This window comes from Gymnoscopelus microlampas (assembly GCF_963454915.1).
Source record: "Gymnoscopelus microlampas genome assembly, chromosome: 22".
Lineage (NCBI taxonomy): Eukaryota > Metazoa > Chordata > Actinopteri > Myctophiformes > Myctophidae > Gymnoscopelus > Gymnoscopelus microlampas.
In genome coordinates, this window is record NC_139959.1 from 19,008,019 (window position 1) to 19,025,639 (window position 17,621).

Genomic DNA, 17,621 nt, shown 5'->3' on the forward strand with positions numbered 1-17,621 from the left:
CGGGACTTCACTTCCGGTCGACTTCTGGTGGTGTTACACTGAAAATGGTCCCCCTAGAAAATTGAAAAAAAAAATCGAAAAAAAGGAAAAAACACCCGGACCGTAGGACTACGGTTTCGGCGCTTAACAGTTGTATTTAATGGACCGTAGGACTACGTTCTTGGCGGTTAATGTGTTAAAAAGGTTTTCTAAATCCTTCTAAAACAGTTTTTTGAAAAAAAAAAAGAAAAAGCTCATAGCACGGCACTCGGTGCCGCGCAGATTCCTCAGAGAGCTGCGTCTCTGAGGAATCTGGTGGGGATATTGTGAAGGCCGGTGGCCTTGTTTGGCTGGAGGGCGAATAGTTTTTTCTGCACATCATCAGCATTTACTGGTTTGAATGAGAAGGAGTCTTTTTTAGCCCCTTGTTTGTCATAGTGAGCATGGATGTGGTCAGAACCGTACAAACCTGAATGCTGAGGAAGTTTGCTTACCAACTGGGTTGCAATGGTGGTAAAAAAGCTGTTAAAACAGTTCTCTACCGCTTGCTTGTCGGTAATGAGCACGCCACTTGAAATAATGCAGATGTTTGTAGTTTTGGTTAGAATTGTGTTGTTGCAGCACAATTTCTGTAGCGCTTCCCACAGCTTTTGTGGGTGGCTTTTGTTTGCCTCAATGCTTTCATTTAAGAAATTATTTTTGGCAGTTTTTACCATTTTGTTTACTACATTTCGTTGTGTCCTGCATTTTTCAAGTAGTTGCACATTTTTGCATTTCCTGAACTCAGAGTACATTTTGTTTCTGAGTTTGATTTCAGAGGACATTCAGAGGTCTACGATGGCACACCTTCCGTCTGTGTAGACCTGCGTATCGCCCGCTCATCTCCTGCACCCACTGACGTGTGTGTGTGTGTGTGTGTGTGTGTGTGTGTGTGTGTGTGTGTGTGTGTGTGTGTGTGTGTGTGTGTGTGTGTGTGTGTGTGTGTGTGTGTGTGTGTGTGTGTGTGTGTGTGTGTGTGTGTGTCCACAGGCCTTCTCTGGAAACTCCAACTCAGAGAGTGCTGTTCGTCATGAGCTCCAGCAGAGCATCGTGGCTCGCTTCCTGAGGCTGATTCCTCTGGACTGGAGTGAGGAGGGACGCATCGGCCTGAGAATAGAGCTCTATGGATGCTCCTACTGTGAGTTCTAGTACACACACACACACACACTCACTCACTCACTCACTCACTCACTCACTCACTCACTCACTCACTCACTCTCTCTCTCTCTCTGCATACAAGAGAAAATAGTTAAAATATTTCTGTGTTGTCACTGCTGTTATATCCTACTGACTCACCTACCAGTGAGGAGCCCCCACCGGGAGGACGTAGAGCCTTCGTCCTACTCCTCCCACCCAGCACTCCTTGCTGACAGGTGCCGCCCCCCCATTCTGTAGGATTACATGCAATGACAATTATCACCCTGTCCGCCCGGCTTCCCTCCCCCGAACACGGGCCAGATTTTATGTTTGTGTAGAGTGTAGACCAGGGGTACTCGAATACAAATGTTGAAGGTCCACATTATTATTTTTTTTAATAAGACAAAGGTCTGTTTATTAAAGTCGGTCAATCAAGCCAAGTTTCATACAAATCGGATCCCCTCCAAACCAACCAACTTAACTATACTGGGGTGCAGAGTATGAAAATAACATTTTTCACTTTGACAAATATTCCAAAAGTCCTCTGTTAATAATCAGGAGAGGTATTGTGTTGTGGCACAATTAAGAACACTTTTCTTTTTAAACCCAGACCAAAAGGACCCGAAGAAAGGAGGAGATAATTGTAGTGCTGAAGTTGAATCAAAAGATCTCAATCAAAATATTGCCCACTGTGTCAAACAAAATTAGTTGCAGGTGTATGTGCCGCACGCACGCACGCACGCACGCACGCACGCACGCAGTCAGTCAGTCCACATTCAGAACGCTGCATGCAAACTATTATAGAGTCCGCAGAGAGGTGTGCTGCGGTCCGGTCATGGACAGTGGTCCGCCTACTGAGGACTTATGATGTAGACGCTCGACAAAGCCGGATGCACCATGGTAGATTCAAACCCACAACCTCCACGGTGTGGGCAGGCACTTTACCACCCGAGCAAGGATTTTTAAAATGACATTGTATGACCCTCCCCTCAAAAACAAACACTTAGTTTATTCTTCATTGATGGCTACTACATCTGGTGTAATCTTTGTTGACTGCTACAACATCTGGTGTATGATATATTTGCAGAAAGATCACACGCGCACACACGCATACTCACACGCACACACACACGCGCACGCACGCCTACATTTACTCTAGTAATTTTAAGTATTTTTACTTTACTGGAGTATTTCCAATTGTCAGTACTTATACTTTTACTCCACTACAATTATTTGAAATATCTACATTGTAGTATTGATACTTTTACTTAGTAAACAAATGTAGTACTTTTTCCACCACTGGGTGTGGGATGCCGATAGCCTGGTAAACCCTCCCTCCAGAAATCTCATTTCCATTTGATTTCTGGAGTGAGTCTGGCCTGATCCGCCTTTCTGCAATATTGGCTCTGTACGCCGAACTGACGAGCCTATCAGCGTCGTCGCTCATCGTTCTGTGATTGACAGCGACAGTTGGCCAATCAGGTGGCGAGTTCGAGTGAGCCCGAATGAAGCCGAGTGCAGCCTGAGTGCCTCCGACAAAAGACGAACGGCAGCCATTGTTGTTGTCCGAGTGCCTTCACGTCTTACTTTCGTTTTTAAAACGGTCTCAAACTTTTTTTTTGAGGCACGGAATTTACTATTAAGATATCGTTTGGATAGAATTTAGTTGTTTAACTTCATATATGTGGTCAATTAATCATGACAGAGCCTATTTAAAAATATAAATTCAGAGAACCGGGAGGGGCGGGCTGTGACACGCATGTATCCCAATAAGGCAACCTATTTTGGGCATGGCGATCTCAAAAGTCCCGTTGCGTCATATTAGTGACGGAGGTGGTAAAAATCCACTGCAATTGGCTGAAGGGGAAAAACGATCATTGGCTGAAGGGGTTGTCAGTCAACGGTATTACTCCCGCCCAACTCCAGCCCGCAGCCGATATTGCAGAAAGGCGGATCAGGCCAGACTCACTCCAGAAATCAAATGGAAATGAGATTTCTGGAGGGAGGGTTTACCAGGCTAGGATGCCGATGCCTGTGTGTTGGCGAGCTCCCATAGCTCAAGGCTGCTGGCTGGGAGTTCCCGGTTAGCCTGGAGTCCAGACTGACTCGGAGCGAATCGGTCTGGATTCCAGGCTAGTTTCCCGGTTGCTATGACTGTGAACAGCCAGCTGCATTCTCCTGGCCACTATAGCTCAGCTGTTCCCCCTGCTCATTTCCGCTCACATTATCTGACACACGCACGCACGGTCGCACGCGCAATCAATATGTTGGTAATATAATATATGCTCTTGAGACTCTGGATGGGTTGGATGGGTGAGAAAGTAATGATTACACAGTCGATGTTCCTTCATTATAAGATAATTCAACACAATGAATTGAATGAAGATGAAACCTGTGTGCACAGTGCACACGTGTGTGTGTGTGTGTGTGTGTGTGTGTGTGTCTGTGTGTGTGTCTGTCTGTCTGTCTGTCTGTCTGTCTGTCTGTCTGTCTGTCTGTCTGTCTGTCTGTCTGTCTGTATTTGATCCAGTAAATTAACACTTGTAGCCTCTCAGCTCTCATCCTATTAAAAGCTGATTTTTGATAGCAATTTTCAATTAAGACTCTGCATAAATTACTGGTGTTAGAGACGCACGTGCAATCATGCATCTTTCATTCCAGAAACATGATTACAAAGTGGGTAGGAGCATTAGTTTAGTTTAGTTTAGTTTATTAGCACATTGTTATAACAAATACAGAAACGATGTTATTAAATAATAGGCCAATGTGAAAAGGGTGGCATTTCTTCTTAGGCCTTTCAATGGGACACTGCATTCATGATTTGCGGCATTTTGTTCCAAAAATGTGTTTTGCTAAATTAGACCTGCTGGTGGCGCTATAAAGGCCAATGTGAATGTGAAAAGGGGGGCATTTCTTCCTCGGCCTAGTGGGAATCTGCATGCAAACTTTCACGGAAATTGCACACTGCATTCATGTTTTGAGGCATTTTGTTTAAAACTGACCAATCCTGCAAACTTTGGAAGCCACTGTAAGCCAAATAGGATGGAATATGAAATATCGGACAGATCCATCAGAATCACATGACTATGGAGATGCAGTGTACCAATTTGCGTGTTTTTTGGACAGAATCTGAAGGAATAATCTCCAAAAATGTATTTTACATAAGTCGGCCTCCTGGTGGCGCTGTAAAAAGCAGATGTGAAAAATGCAGTCCAATGTTTTTCCTTGGCCTCTAGGGAGTGTGCGTGCAAAGTTTCACGCAGATCGGTGCAGTTATAGCTAAAAATGCAAATCGGCCAGTTATAGCGCCACCATGAGGCTGATTTGAAAATGTTCAAGTGGCATTTCTTCCTCGGCCTAGTGGGAATGTGCGTGTGCAATTTTATGGAAATGGCAAGCTGCGTTCATGATTGGAGGCAGTTTGTTCAAAACGGACCAATCCTGCAAACTTTGGAAGCCAACCTTAGCCAATGAGGATGCAATATGGGAAATCGGACAGATCCGGGTTGATCACATGACTATAGAGATACTGTGTACCGATTTGCATGACGTTTGGTTAAAAGCTGTAGGTGTAATGGGAAAAAATGGGTTTTGCACAAATCGGCCTCCTGGTGGCGCTATAACAGGCCCATGTGAAAAATGTGGGGCAGAGGTTCTGAATTGGCATCCAGGGAGTGGGTGTGCACAGTTTCGCAGCGACCGGGCCAACGGTGCCGGAGATTAGCTGGTAACACACAGACAGGACACACACACACACACACACACACACACACACACACACACGGACGGACGGACGGACGGACGGACGGAAGGACGGACGGAGGGTAAAACATACTCTCTCGCCATGCCTTTCGGCCTGGCGGAGACAATGACAAGTTGCTGTGCAAGGAAAGGAAGAAGCTGGCGGGCTTATTTGGAATCCTTTCCTTCATGGAAGAAATCATTAAACAGCAGGATTAGAAGTTCAACTAGAAAAAGTGCTCCTCGGAGCACAGGTCTCCGCCAGGTCAGGAAGTTGCAATAGAGGTTGTGTTGTGTTTAACAATATAAGTTTTATAATCAGCGTAGCAACCTGTCATTGATAGTTTGTCTATAATGTGTGTGAATGAAGATGCTTCATTAGCATGAGAATGGTAAATGTTCCATTGTTCTATACATGACAGTGTATTATGCATGGCAGTAAGGTTTCATACATTTGTATATCATGCAGTATAATATATTGAGTAGCAGTTATTGACAATGACTTACAGTAGATGGTACTTGTAGTGTGTTGTAGGTAGAGGATTTATTATGACAGGATCACAAAGATAAACAGTACATGGTTGATGCGTTGTGTACTCAATCATGTAGGTTTGCTATTTTATAATATGTTTTTCATTAAAATAAAATTATGCTTAATGAGATTAGGCATAACGGGTAAGGTGGTGTAAAGTACAGATACACATTGTGCATAATAGTCAACGAATGCAAACAGTGAGTCAGACATAACTAAAACAAATGGAAGCTGAAAGATGTGACAATATACCTGTTGATAACATGACTACAGGAATAATGTATACTAACATATGTAAATAGCATTACGTATTACTGATATTGAGTAATTACACAATGACTCTTAAGTAGTTGAAGACCATACATTGTTAAAACAATTCCTCAGTCTTCTATACTGCTGTCTTCTGTTTACAGTGTACATTGAATATCTGTTCTGGAAATAGTTGATCTACAAAATACAACGCGTTGCAAATCAATGTGTAGTAAGCTTGTAGATGTGCACTTTTCAGCAAAGGTTTACCTCAAAATATGTAGGTATTTAACTGGTTAATACAACCATATGGTAAATGCCTGAAGTCCTGCTTTATGAGGACAACTGTGAAGAGTGTCCTTTTGTATATTAGATGCTCAAGACAAACAACACTGCTATCTGAAAAAGAGCAGTCCTTGTCGGCACTTCAGTTGAGCTCAGCATGTCTGAAAAACTGAGGTCATAAAGACAGTTCAAACGTGTGTGTGTGTGTGTGTGTGTGTGTGTGTGTGTGTGTGTGTGTGTGTGTGTGTGTGTGTGTGTGTGTGACAATTGAATGCAGTACAATACCATACAATGAATGTGTCTTTATAAGGTATGTGCATTTGGGCCCAAGTAGTAGTGAAGGCATGCATTGATTTAATAATAATAAGTATTATTATTAATACAACTGCTACTACTACTACTTTACAACTTCTATTATCAGTCCACCACCACCACTATTAATCATAATAATAATGAATGTTTTATGTTTTGAGGCATTTTTTTCAAAGCTGATCAATCCTGCAAACTGTGGAAGCCACTGTAAGCCAAATAGGATGGAATATGAAATATCGGGCAGATCCATCAGAACATCAGAATCACATGACTATGGAGATACTGTGTACCAATATGCGTGATTTTTGGACAGAATCTGAATGAATAATATCCAACAATGTATTGTACATAAGTCGGCCTCCTGGTGGCGCTGTAAATGGCAGATGTGAAAAATGCAGTGCAGATGTTTTTCCTTGGTCTCTAGGGAGTGTGCGTGCAAAGTTTCACGCAGATCGGTGCAGTTATAGTTAAAAATGCAAAGCGGCGTGTTATAGCGCCACCATGAGGCTGATTTGAAACATGTCAAGTGGCATTTCTTCCTTGCCTAGTGAGAATGTGTGTGTGCAATTTTATGGAAATGGCAAGCTGCGTTCATGATTTGAGGCAGTTTGTTCAAAACGGACCAATCCTGCAAACTTTGGAAGCCACTGTAAGCCAAATAGGATGGAATATGAAATGTCGGGCAGATCCATCAGAATCACATGACTATGGAGATACTGTGTACCAGGCGTGACTCCATAGTCTAAACCAGTTGTGCATGATTGGCCAATACGCTTGTGCAAGGACGCGCTGTGATTGGCCAGTAGCCACTTTGAGTGACAGTTGGGGCAAACGCTCTCACCAAAACATTATTTACTATTCTGTCCCTATCGGTACATAACTCGAACGGCGCTGAGTCGACTAGCAGACCATTGGCCGGTCGACGCGGGCACTCGCGCCTGGAGGCGCTCGGGCGCGTCTCCTCGGCCTCAAGGTCTGCTGAGTCGGCGCGCCTCCGTCATGGTCCAAAACTATACTTTATCGGCGAAAAGAAATAGTCCGCGGTTGTTTGAAAAAGGCACTTCCGCGTTGGCCACAGAAGGGGGCGTGTTTATAGCACAACTGGTTTAGACTTTGTAATGTCGCGTGTACCAGTATGCGTGATTTTTGGACAGAATCTGAATGAATAATATCCGAAAATGTATTGTACATAAGTCGGCCTCATGGTGGCGCTGTAAAAGGCAGATGTGAAAAATGCAGTGCAGATGTTTTTCCGTGGCCTCTAGGGAGTGTGCGTGCAAAGTTTCACGCAGATCGGTGCAGTTATAGTTAAAAATGCAAATCGGCCTGTTATAGCGCCACCATGAGGCTGATTTGAAACATTTCAAGTTGCATTTCTTCCTCGGCCTAGTGGGAATGTGCGTGTGCAATTTCATGGAAATGGCAAGCTGCGTTCATGATTTGAGGCAGTTTGTTCAAAACGGACCAATCCTGGAAACTTTGGAAGCCAACCTTAGCCAATGAGGATGGAATATGGGAAATCGGACAGATCAGGGTTGATCACATGACTATAGAGATACTGTGTACCGATTTGCATGACGTTTGGTTGAAAACTGTAGGAGTAATGGGGAAAAACAGGTTTTGCACAAATCGGCCTCCTGGTGGCGCTATAAATGGCCCATGTGAAAAATGTGGGGCAGAGGTTCTGAATTGGCATCCAGGGAGTGGGTGTGCACAGTTTCGCAGCGACCGGGTCAACGGTGCCGGAGATTAGCTGGTAACACACAGACAGGACACACGCACGCACACACGGACGGACGGACGGACGGAGGGTAAAACATACTCTCTCGCCATGCCTTTCGGCCTGGCGGAGACAATAATACAAGTTTCCAAGGGGAGCACTGGTGCAAATAAAGAAATACAAACTGCTCAAAAGAAGAAAAAGACAAAACAAAACAATGTTGTAAAGATTACTAAATCAATGGACTACAGTAAGGAAGAAATGAGATATTGTTTTACATATTGGGAAGGATAGTGAAGACTTGAGTGATGCATCTAGAGAGCTCCACAACTGAGGGCCTCTAAATGTGATGAAATATTGATGTTTAGAAGTACGACAAAAAGGTAAATTAAAAGCATTCATAGAACACTTCACTTCACTATTTCAACGGCAACAACACACCCTTCCATCCATCCATCCATCATCCACAAAATATTGTGACATATCGATCACCAATGCGTATAAAAATACTCGACTTTTGGGGCACAGGCCTACTACAGTATATCTATCCATCCATCCATCCGTCCCTCTATTCATCCATCCATTGCTCGCCCTCCAACTATCCTTCAAACAAACCCCTCGATTCTGGGTTATGATAATGTATGATAATTGGTTGCAATATCCCATTATGATTAATCTACATAGAACGGCATGAAATCAAGCTGTGTGTGTAGCCATGTGTGTCTGTGTGCGTGTACTTTCCTGTTTGTGTGTGTGTGTGCTCTTGTGTGCAAATGTTCACTTGCATTTTAAGTCTACAGTATCTCTAGGCGAATGTTCGAATCGAAGTGGATGTGTATCTTTAGGCGTATGTGTGCACGGAAGTGTGTGATGTGTGATTGTAAACGTTTACATGTTTGTGAGGGTGTAATGAGGCAGGATCCCCTGTGCTTCTCATTTACATCATTAACCCAGGATCAACACAAAATAAATAGTTTCAAAGCTAATGAATGAAACAGAGAATGATGAGACAGAGGCTAGATCCTCTAAAGGACATTAACACAAATTAGTCTGCGACCGAACATCACACCGTGATATTTGACCCTTTCTGTGCCCTCTCTCGCTTATGGAATGCTTTAATTGTACATTGCAATATATTAAAATTGGTCAATGGGAGGGGGTGGGCGGACAATCAGACATAACCATAAACAAACCCATATACAGTACACCCATATTTAGGCAGGACCATGGCCATGTCACTGTGACTCAGACATAACCATAAACAAAGCTGATACGCCCATATATAGTCAGGACCATGGCCATGTCACTGTGACTCAGACATAGCCATAAACAAACCCGATACGCCCATATACAGGCAGGACCATGGCCATGTCACTGTGATTCAGACATAACCATAAACAAACCTGATACGCCCTTCTGCGGTGCAATAAGGTGTGCACCGACGTTTCCTCTCAAATAATCACATTGATCACATTATATCAGCCTTAGGGCTAACTTTCACCGTGAGTGACCTCGCTGCAGAAATAGGATTGATGGTTCCTGCTTTGATCAAATGCTTTATTCTATTTTCCGTTATGAGTTTAATTACCCTCTATACGTCCTTGCTCTGCGTCCCTGCTCCAGGTGGAAACCCAGCAAGTAAAGCTGACATCAACTATGCTTGCCTTACAGCAACACAATACAGAGAAAACAGAGAACACACACACGCACACACACGCACGCGCAAACACATACACGCACGCACGCACGCACACACACACACACACACACACACACTATCGTCCTGCCTCTGATGGAGAACAGTTGGGGTGATGGTTTGTTCTCTTTTAAGTTCTCCCTTAACCCATTCAAAACAGGAACGCATCTCTGTCATTTTCGATTTATTGTAGATCTGCTATTTTAGTAAAATTGTGCTACGAGCTTGTAGATCTGCTATTTTTGAATAGCCAAAGTATAAGAACAATGGTTATAGCTGAAATCTAAAATGACACAGATGCGTTCCCGGATTGAATGGGCTGAGCAACCTGAGGTGACCACGGATACGTTTCTAGTCTTCATAGCTGTGCTGGAGAGAGAGAGAGGCACAGAGACAGACAGCAGTGGCTCAGGAGGAGGATGAGCTGCCGACTTGGAATCGGAAGGTGCCCAGTTCGATCGGTTCGTCTCCTCCTGGCCCGCGTGTTGGAGTGTGCTTGAACAAACACACTGCACCCCTAAGTGCTCTAGATGAGCAGGTTGATGCCTTGCATGGTTCCATCTGCCGTCGGTGTGTGAATGTAAATCACTTTGGAGAATGGCGCTATATAAATGCACCATTTATGTATTTGTATCGGTAACTCTCTCTCTCTCTCTCTCTCTCTCTCTCTCTCTCTCTCTCTCTCTCAGGGTCTGATGTAATCAACTTTGACGGACAGGGCGTAATCTCATATCGTTTCAAGGTACAACTGTCACTATTTTTCACAAATAACTTCTCATTATGTCATTTACAAGTAGTGGGATAAATCATGTCTCATTATGAATCTAACCAGCATCAATTTGACCAAGTTATTTCTATCATAATTGTGGGTTTGTCACGCTGGCTAATAGAGGTGTTTAATTACATATGTTTGTAGTTGTACAAGTTAAAGGCCTGTTTTAATTATAACATAAAAGTACACTGAAACGTATTCATGTGCACAAGATGACGTGTTAAACTATGTTAGCATCATATTTACTGGGCTTCATCTGATGCTCTTATCCAACGTGATTTTCTGTCTGATATGTTTGACATTTATAATAATGATATTATAAATGTCAAACATATCAGACAGTCTACATTTCCCCGAAATAAATGCACAAATTTAATTCAGTCTGAGGGCAGAAGCAGGAATAAAACAAATCCCTATCGACCGTAAAAAATTATAATCAGAGTGGTGTAATCAGAAGCAGAGTCATTGACACAACAGAGGAATGCAACGCCAAAACCATAGTTGCGTGTAAAGTCTTGAAAATATCTATTCTAGGCTATCTGATATCCCAAACATCTAAAGTCCAGGCAGAACATCACTCAACCGTTTTGGAGAGTGCTGAGGCGTTACGTTATGTGAACTTTGTTCAGGTGAAGAAGATGAAGATCATTAAGGACGTGATTTCGCTGAAGTTCAAGACGTCAGAGAGCGAGGGTGTGATCCTTCACGGTGAAGGTCAGCAGGGAGACTACATCACCCTGGAGCTCCACATGGCCAGACTACTGCTGCAGATCAACCTGGGTGAGACACACACACGTGCGTACGCGCACACGCACGCACACACACATACACACACTCTATCGTCCTGCCTCCGATGGAGAACAGTTGGGGTGATGGTTTGTTCTCTTTCAAGTTCTCCTCTAACCCATTCAATTTGGGAACGCATCTCTGCCATTTTAGATTTCTTTGGCTATTTGAAATTGTGATTTTTTTTTGCAAATCTTCGAATATATATCTTTTAAAGCAAACATTTTTAACTGTCAAATGTCTCAACAAATGTCTTAATTTTTCTGAAAAAAACATTGTTGCTATATCAGTGGTGCTCAAACTTTTTCTTGTTAAGGACCCTCCAAAATGATATGTTTTTGGCCGCCGACCCCCATCACAATATGACACACACACACACACACACACACACACACACACACACACACACACACACACACACACACACACACACACACACACACACACACACACACACACACACACACACACACACACACACACACACACACACACGTGCACGCACACTTTCTCTCACGCTTCTCCTCCTCCTCCTCCTCATTGGTGGTGTTGTGCTGGTCATCAACAGGCAGTAACCAGTACGGCTCCATTCTGGGTCACACCTCTGTGACGACAGGCAGCCTGTTGGACGACCACCACTGGCACTCAGTGGTGATCGAACGCTACCGACGCAACGTCAACTTCACCCTGGACAGACACACACAGCACTTCAGGACCAACGGAGAGTTTGACCACCTGGACCTGGACTATGAGGTGAGAGGACACATACTGGATGTGTAAAGGTTATTAGCCTATAGTTTGACCACCTGGACCTGGACTATGAGGTGGACCTGACGGACGCACAGTAAAGCAGCAGAGATACACGACATTAACAAAGTAGATACACAACATTAAAGGGGTAGTTCACCCCCAAACTGACCTTTTTTCTATCGATTAGTCACCCCAGACTTGAATTCATGGATATTTTTTTGTTTTTGTCGCATTCCTAAGCCAATAATTTGACCGGTAGCGTGTGTTCCCTACCGGACCCGCTGCCTACCGTTCCGCAAATTATAAAAAGATAGAAAGAGAATAGAATAGGATAGAGAAAAGATAAGTGAACTATCCCTTTAACACAGTAGAGATACACAAGATGAACATAGTAAAACAGCAGACTCTTCCAGTTCTTCTGCTTGTGTTTCTTTCTTCCTTTAGCTTGGTGATTCTCAACCGTCGTATTTTTTTGTTTTTTTCCCCCATCTCTGACGGGCCAATTTGCACTGTAAAATGCAACCTCGACCTGTAATATGTTAATTCCACTCTGAGATCACAAATGGAACCCAATGGACCCGTAAAGGGTCCATTTGTACTCTCTTGGAGTTGCAGAACGGCAATTTACCATCCTAGCTAACTATCATTTGGCTGGGGGACCCCCTGGAACCCGCTCCGGGACCCCCTTGGGTTCCCCGGGCCTGAAGTTGAGAACTTTTGCTGTAGCTCTCTCTGTATTATCTCTCTCATTTGCTCTCTTGCTGGTGTTGCTGTTTTGTTCTTGCAAGACTGGCCTCCAGTGTCTCTGAGCGGTTTGATGACACAGGAAATTAGTTATTGGTTTTACTGTGTGCTGTATGACTAATCCATAATACACATATTCTGTAATTAATGTCTCAACGTGGAACACAAGTGCAGCTTAACCCCTTAAGACCTGAGGCCGATTCTACAAATGTCTTCTAAATCCCAACAGTTTTCTGATAAATTAATGTTGCTATATCAGTGGTGTCAGTGGCTTTTTCATGTCAAGGACCCCCAAAATGATATGTATTTGGCCACGGACCTCCATCTCAAAATATTTTGTTCCAGGGACCCCCAGAAGCAAAGATTTGAGTTAAAAATGTTAGAATAGAAATGTAAAGAATATATATATTCAACATTTGCACATATTTTCACAATGTTTCAAAAAATAGCAGATCTACAAGCTAGTAGCGTGGCACTCGGTCCCATGCTATGAGCTTGTATATCTGCTATTTTTGAATTCCAAAGTGTAAAATAATGCTTTTTTTAGCTCAAATCTAAAAAGGACACAGCTGCGTTCCCGGTCTTAATGGGCTAAAGTAGGAAATTGATTTTAGAATGTATAATGAGCATCCTGTGTATCACTGTACGTGTGTGCGTGCGAGCGCACGTGCGCGTGCTGTACATGGCCTTTAACATGTACTGCTGATACAGTTTCTATGTTAAGTAGGGATACAGCCATGGAAACCACGCTCCAATTAAAGTAAATCTGTCCATGTAAGAGATCCGCGGGGAAATCTATACAACACAGTGGATGTGTTTCTCTCTCTCTCTCTGTGTGTGTGTGTGTGTGTGTGTGTGTGTGTGTGTGTGTGTGTGTGTGTGTGTGTGTGTGTGTGTGTGTGTGTGTGTGTGTGTGTGTGTGTGTGTGTGTGTGTGTGTGTGTGTGTGTGTGTGTGTGTGGAGAGTGGACCCCAGTTCAGTCTGAATATCCTCTTGGCACTAATTACTAAGACCAGTGAATCACCATATGCAAACACACACACACACGCACACGCACACGCACACGCACACACACACACACACTTCACTCACTTCAGTTGCAGCTGAGTCAGAAAGATAAACACATGTACTTTTGTGTCGTAAATTCTACACCCTTCTTCCAAGAACCCTCTATTGCCGCTGTTCCACTGCATGGTAGCGGCTCAACTCTCTACTCAACTCTACTCGACTGTTTTGGTTTTCAATGCGCCGAAAGTTGTGGATAGTACATTTCTTTTTTGGTAATGGGAAAACACTGCAAACGTTTGTTCAGAGTGCTTGGAAGCTCCCAAATACTGTTAACAATCATAGACTGTAAAAAATATGGACGAAGGGAGCCCCGTTGGTTTCTACAGACCTGTTTTGATGCCACTTCTTCTGCAAATGTGTGACTTCCGGTCCCGAAAAGCAACGCAAATAAACAAATGCTATTGGCTGGAAGGGCAGCGAGGGCGTGTCTTCACTCGGTAGAACCAGTAAAAGCCCTGTAAGCATACCCTACTTTATCATTAATTTTAAAATGAATGAGACCATAATTTATCAAACACATATTATGGTAATTGAAGAGAGATCAGAGCGAGTGAATGGGTGAAAGGAAAGGAAAGTTGGAAAGTTGCAAACCACAGTGTTATATTTCTGTTGCAAGTGGTTGAAAGTCTGGACTGGGATTTACCCGACCTACTTGTCTTCTCTTGTCTTTTTCTCTCTCGCTCTTTCTCTCTCTCTCTCTCTCTCTCTCTGTTTTTCTCCCTGATTCCCTCTAGTTGAGTTTTGGTGGAATGCCGTACAGTGGGAAGCCGCTAGACGTGGGAAGGAAAAACTTCAGAGGCTGCATGGAGAGCATCAACTACAATGGAGACAACATCACTGACCTGGCCCGCCGCAAGAAACTCAACACCTCCAGCTTTGTAAGAGAAACACATCATTGTTGCGTGCACAAATGATCTCTCTCTCTCTCTCTCTCTCTCTCCAACCCGATCGCCAGAGGAAACGTTCTCATTCAACGTTTTTCAACGTTTCTCAAAATCCGTGCATAGACTACTGGAAAACCACAAATTCCGTGCATAGCCGCCTCGCATCTCCCCCATTGTGACTAAACCATCTCAAGGGAATTGTCACCGTGTGAAGGACCACCGAGCGAGCTAAAGCGAGCGAGTTGCCGTCCTGAACATTGCGACATTCCCTTGAGCCTACTCAGCGCCGTTTGAGTTACGTACCGATAGGCACAGAATCGTAAATTTTGTTGTGGGGACTGCTCTACTTTCTGGTTTTTCCGGGTTGCGACTGGTTACGCCCACCGTGGGACTCCCCGAACATATGCACGGAATTTGGGGGTTTCTAGGCGACTATGCACGGAATGACGTGCACAAATCCGTGCAATGTATACTAATTCTCTGGCGATCAGGCTGCTCTCTCTCTCTCTCTCTCTCTCTCTCTCTCTCTCTCTCTCTCTCTCTCTCTCTCTCTCTCTCTCTCTCTCTCTCTCTCTCTCTCTCTCTCTCTCTCTCTCTCTCTCTCTCTCTCTCCATTGCCTGTCCAATGTGTTGTTCATGTGTACACCCAGGAACATGTAGGTCTCCCACCTTCTCCACATCATCTCCACGGATGGTGTTGGGAGGTAAGGCCTCTTTTTGCTCCACCAGTTCATCGGTCCTACCTACAGTATGTTGAACTGAAGGTAGTTGTTGTCACACCACTCTATAAAGTTATCAACCAGGCCTCTGTACTCCTCATTGTTGTGATCCACGGTGCAACTGGTAATGGAGGTAAAGTAACAGTTTTGAACATAGGAGGGTTCCACCCGACAGAGACAATGTATTATTTCTTGTGTTTTTAATGAAGTACAAATCTCTCTCTCTCTCTCTCTCTCTCTCTCTCTCTCTCTCTCTCTCTCTCTGTCTGTCTGTCTCTAACAGCGTAATGTGTCCTTCTCCTGTGTGGAGACCCACTCCTTCCCCGCGTTCTTCAACGCCACCAGCTTCCTGCAGCTCCCGGGACGAGCCAATCACAACGCTGTATCCGTGGGCTTCCAGTTCCGCACCTGGAACCCAGACGGGCTCCTCCTCTTCAGTCACCTCGACGACGGGACGCTGGAGATCGACCTTGAGGACGGAAAGGTCACTGTGCACATCAACGTGACACAGACGATGAAGACCAACCACATAGACATTTCATCGGGTAGGACGGACACACACACACACACACACACACACACACACGCATGCACACACGCACACACACAGGGTTCTCCCTAGCCCTGGTCCAGAGCGTTAGTGAGTTCTCTCTAACTACCTGGCGCTCGGCTCTGCTTATAGACAAGGAATTCCACTGCCCACTTCCATGCCCGCAGACATATTGTATTTTCTGCCCAAAAGGTGTATTTTACAGAGAAGGTGGGGTGCTGAGAGGCTTCCCAACTCAGAGAATAGACAATAAACACAAAACAGCCTTTATTTCAGTGAGTAGCGAAGTGGTTTTGTTTACTTCAGTTGGAGCCCTCGCAGGACAGTGGAATTCCTTGTCTATCAGCAGAGCCGAGCGCCTAGCAGGGCGTTAGAGATAACTCACTAACACTCTGGACCAGGGCTGTAGGTTCTCCCCATCTCTCCAGCTCTTTAGTTAACAGTTCATTGAGGGAGGGTTTGGACAAGTGCAGCGGAGCGTTAAGGGGCATGTTGGGAAAAGGCGAGGCGAGAGGAGGCCAAAGAGAAGGTTTATGGATGCAGTGAGAGAGGACATGCAGGCTGGCTGGAGTGACCGAGGAAGATGCAAAGAACAGAAACAGAGCCACAGGCACACAATTTATTTGAACATCAATCAATATCAAATGATATCAGTGGTGGGAAAAGTACTCAAATGTTTTACTTAAGTGAAAGTATCAATACTGCAATGTAGAAATACTCTGTTACAAGTAAAAGTCCGGAATTCTAAATGTACTTGAGTAAAAGTAAATTGTAGTGTAGTAAAAGTACAATATTTACCTCTGAGATGTAGAGGAGTAGAAGTGAAAGTATTGTAAACTAGAAAAAGTGCTCCTCGGAGCACAGGTCTCCGCCAGGTCAGGTAGGTTATTGTGGCCACCTGGTGGCGCTATAATAGGCCAATGTGAAAAGGGTGCCATTTCTTCCTCGGGCTAGTGGGAATGTGCGTGCATTCATGATTTGAGGCATTTTGTTGCAAAAATGTGTTTTGGTAAATTAGACCTGCTGGTGGCGCTATAACAGGCCAATTTGAAAAGGGTGGCATTTCTTCCTCGGCCTAGTGGGAATGTGCGTGCAAGTTTTCACGGAAATCGCACGCTGTGTTCATGATTTGAGACATTTTGTTCAAAACGGACCAATCCTGCAAACTTTGGAAGCCAACCAGGATGGAATATGAAATATCGGACAGATCCGTCTTGATCACATGACTAAAGAGATACTGTGTACCGATTTGCGTGACGTTTGGATAAAATCTGTAGGAGTAAATGGGTTTTGCACAAATCTGCCTCCTGGTGGCGCTATAACAGGCCCATGTGAAAAATTTGGGGCAGAGGTTCTGAATTGGCATCCAGGGAGTGTGTGTGTATACAGTAGTTTCGCAGCGACCAGGCCAACGGTGCCGGAGATTAGCTGTTCACAGACAGATGGACACACGGACGTACGGACGGACACACGGACGGACGGACAGGGGGTAAAACATACTCTCTCGCCATGCCTTTCGGCCTGGCGGAGACAATTAAAAATACTCAAGTAAAGTACCTCATAATTGTACTCAAGTACAGTACTTGAGTACATGTACTTTCCACCACTGATTGATATATCAATATATTGATATATCAATATCAATATGTGTAGGACTC

The 17,621-nt window shown here is 44.2% G+C and overlaps 1 protein-coding gene across 1 annotated transcript in view; it reads left to right on the plus strand.

Annotated features, from left to right (window-relative positions):
• Positions 1–17,621, plus strand: part of LOC311038548 (contactin-associated protein-like 2) — a gene marked incomplete at its 5' end in the record, with an annotated part of 144,192 nt that overhangs the window by 22,849 nt on the left and 103,722 nt on the right. Inside the window, 6 exons of the mRNA XM_084048121.1 lie at positions 1,009–1,156; positions 10,380–10,432; positions 11,092–11,242; positions 11,817–12,001; positions 14,545–14,688; positions 15,697–15,958. Of these exons, the coding sequence (XP_083904247.1) occupies positions 1,009–1,156; positions 10,380–10,432; positions 11,092–11,242; positions 11,817–12,001; positions 14,545–14,688; positions 15,697–15,958 (943 nt within the window). The remainder of the gene's footprint in view (positions 1–1,008; positions 1,157–10,379; positions 10,433–11,091; positions 11,243–11,816; positions 12,002–14,544; positions 14,689–15,696; positions 15,959–17,621) is intronic.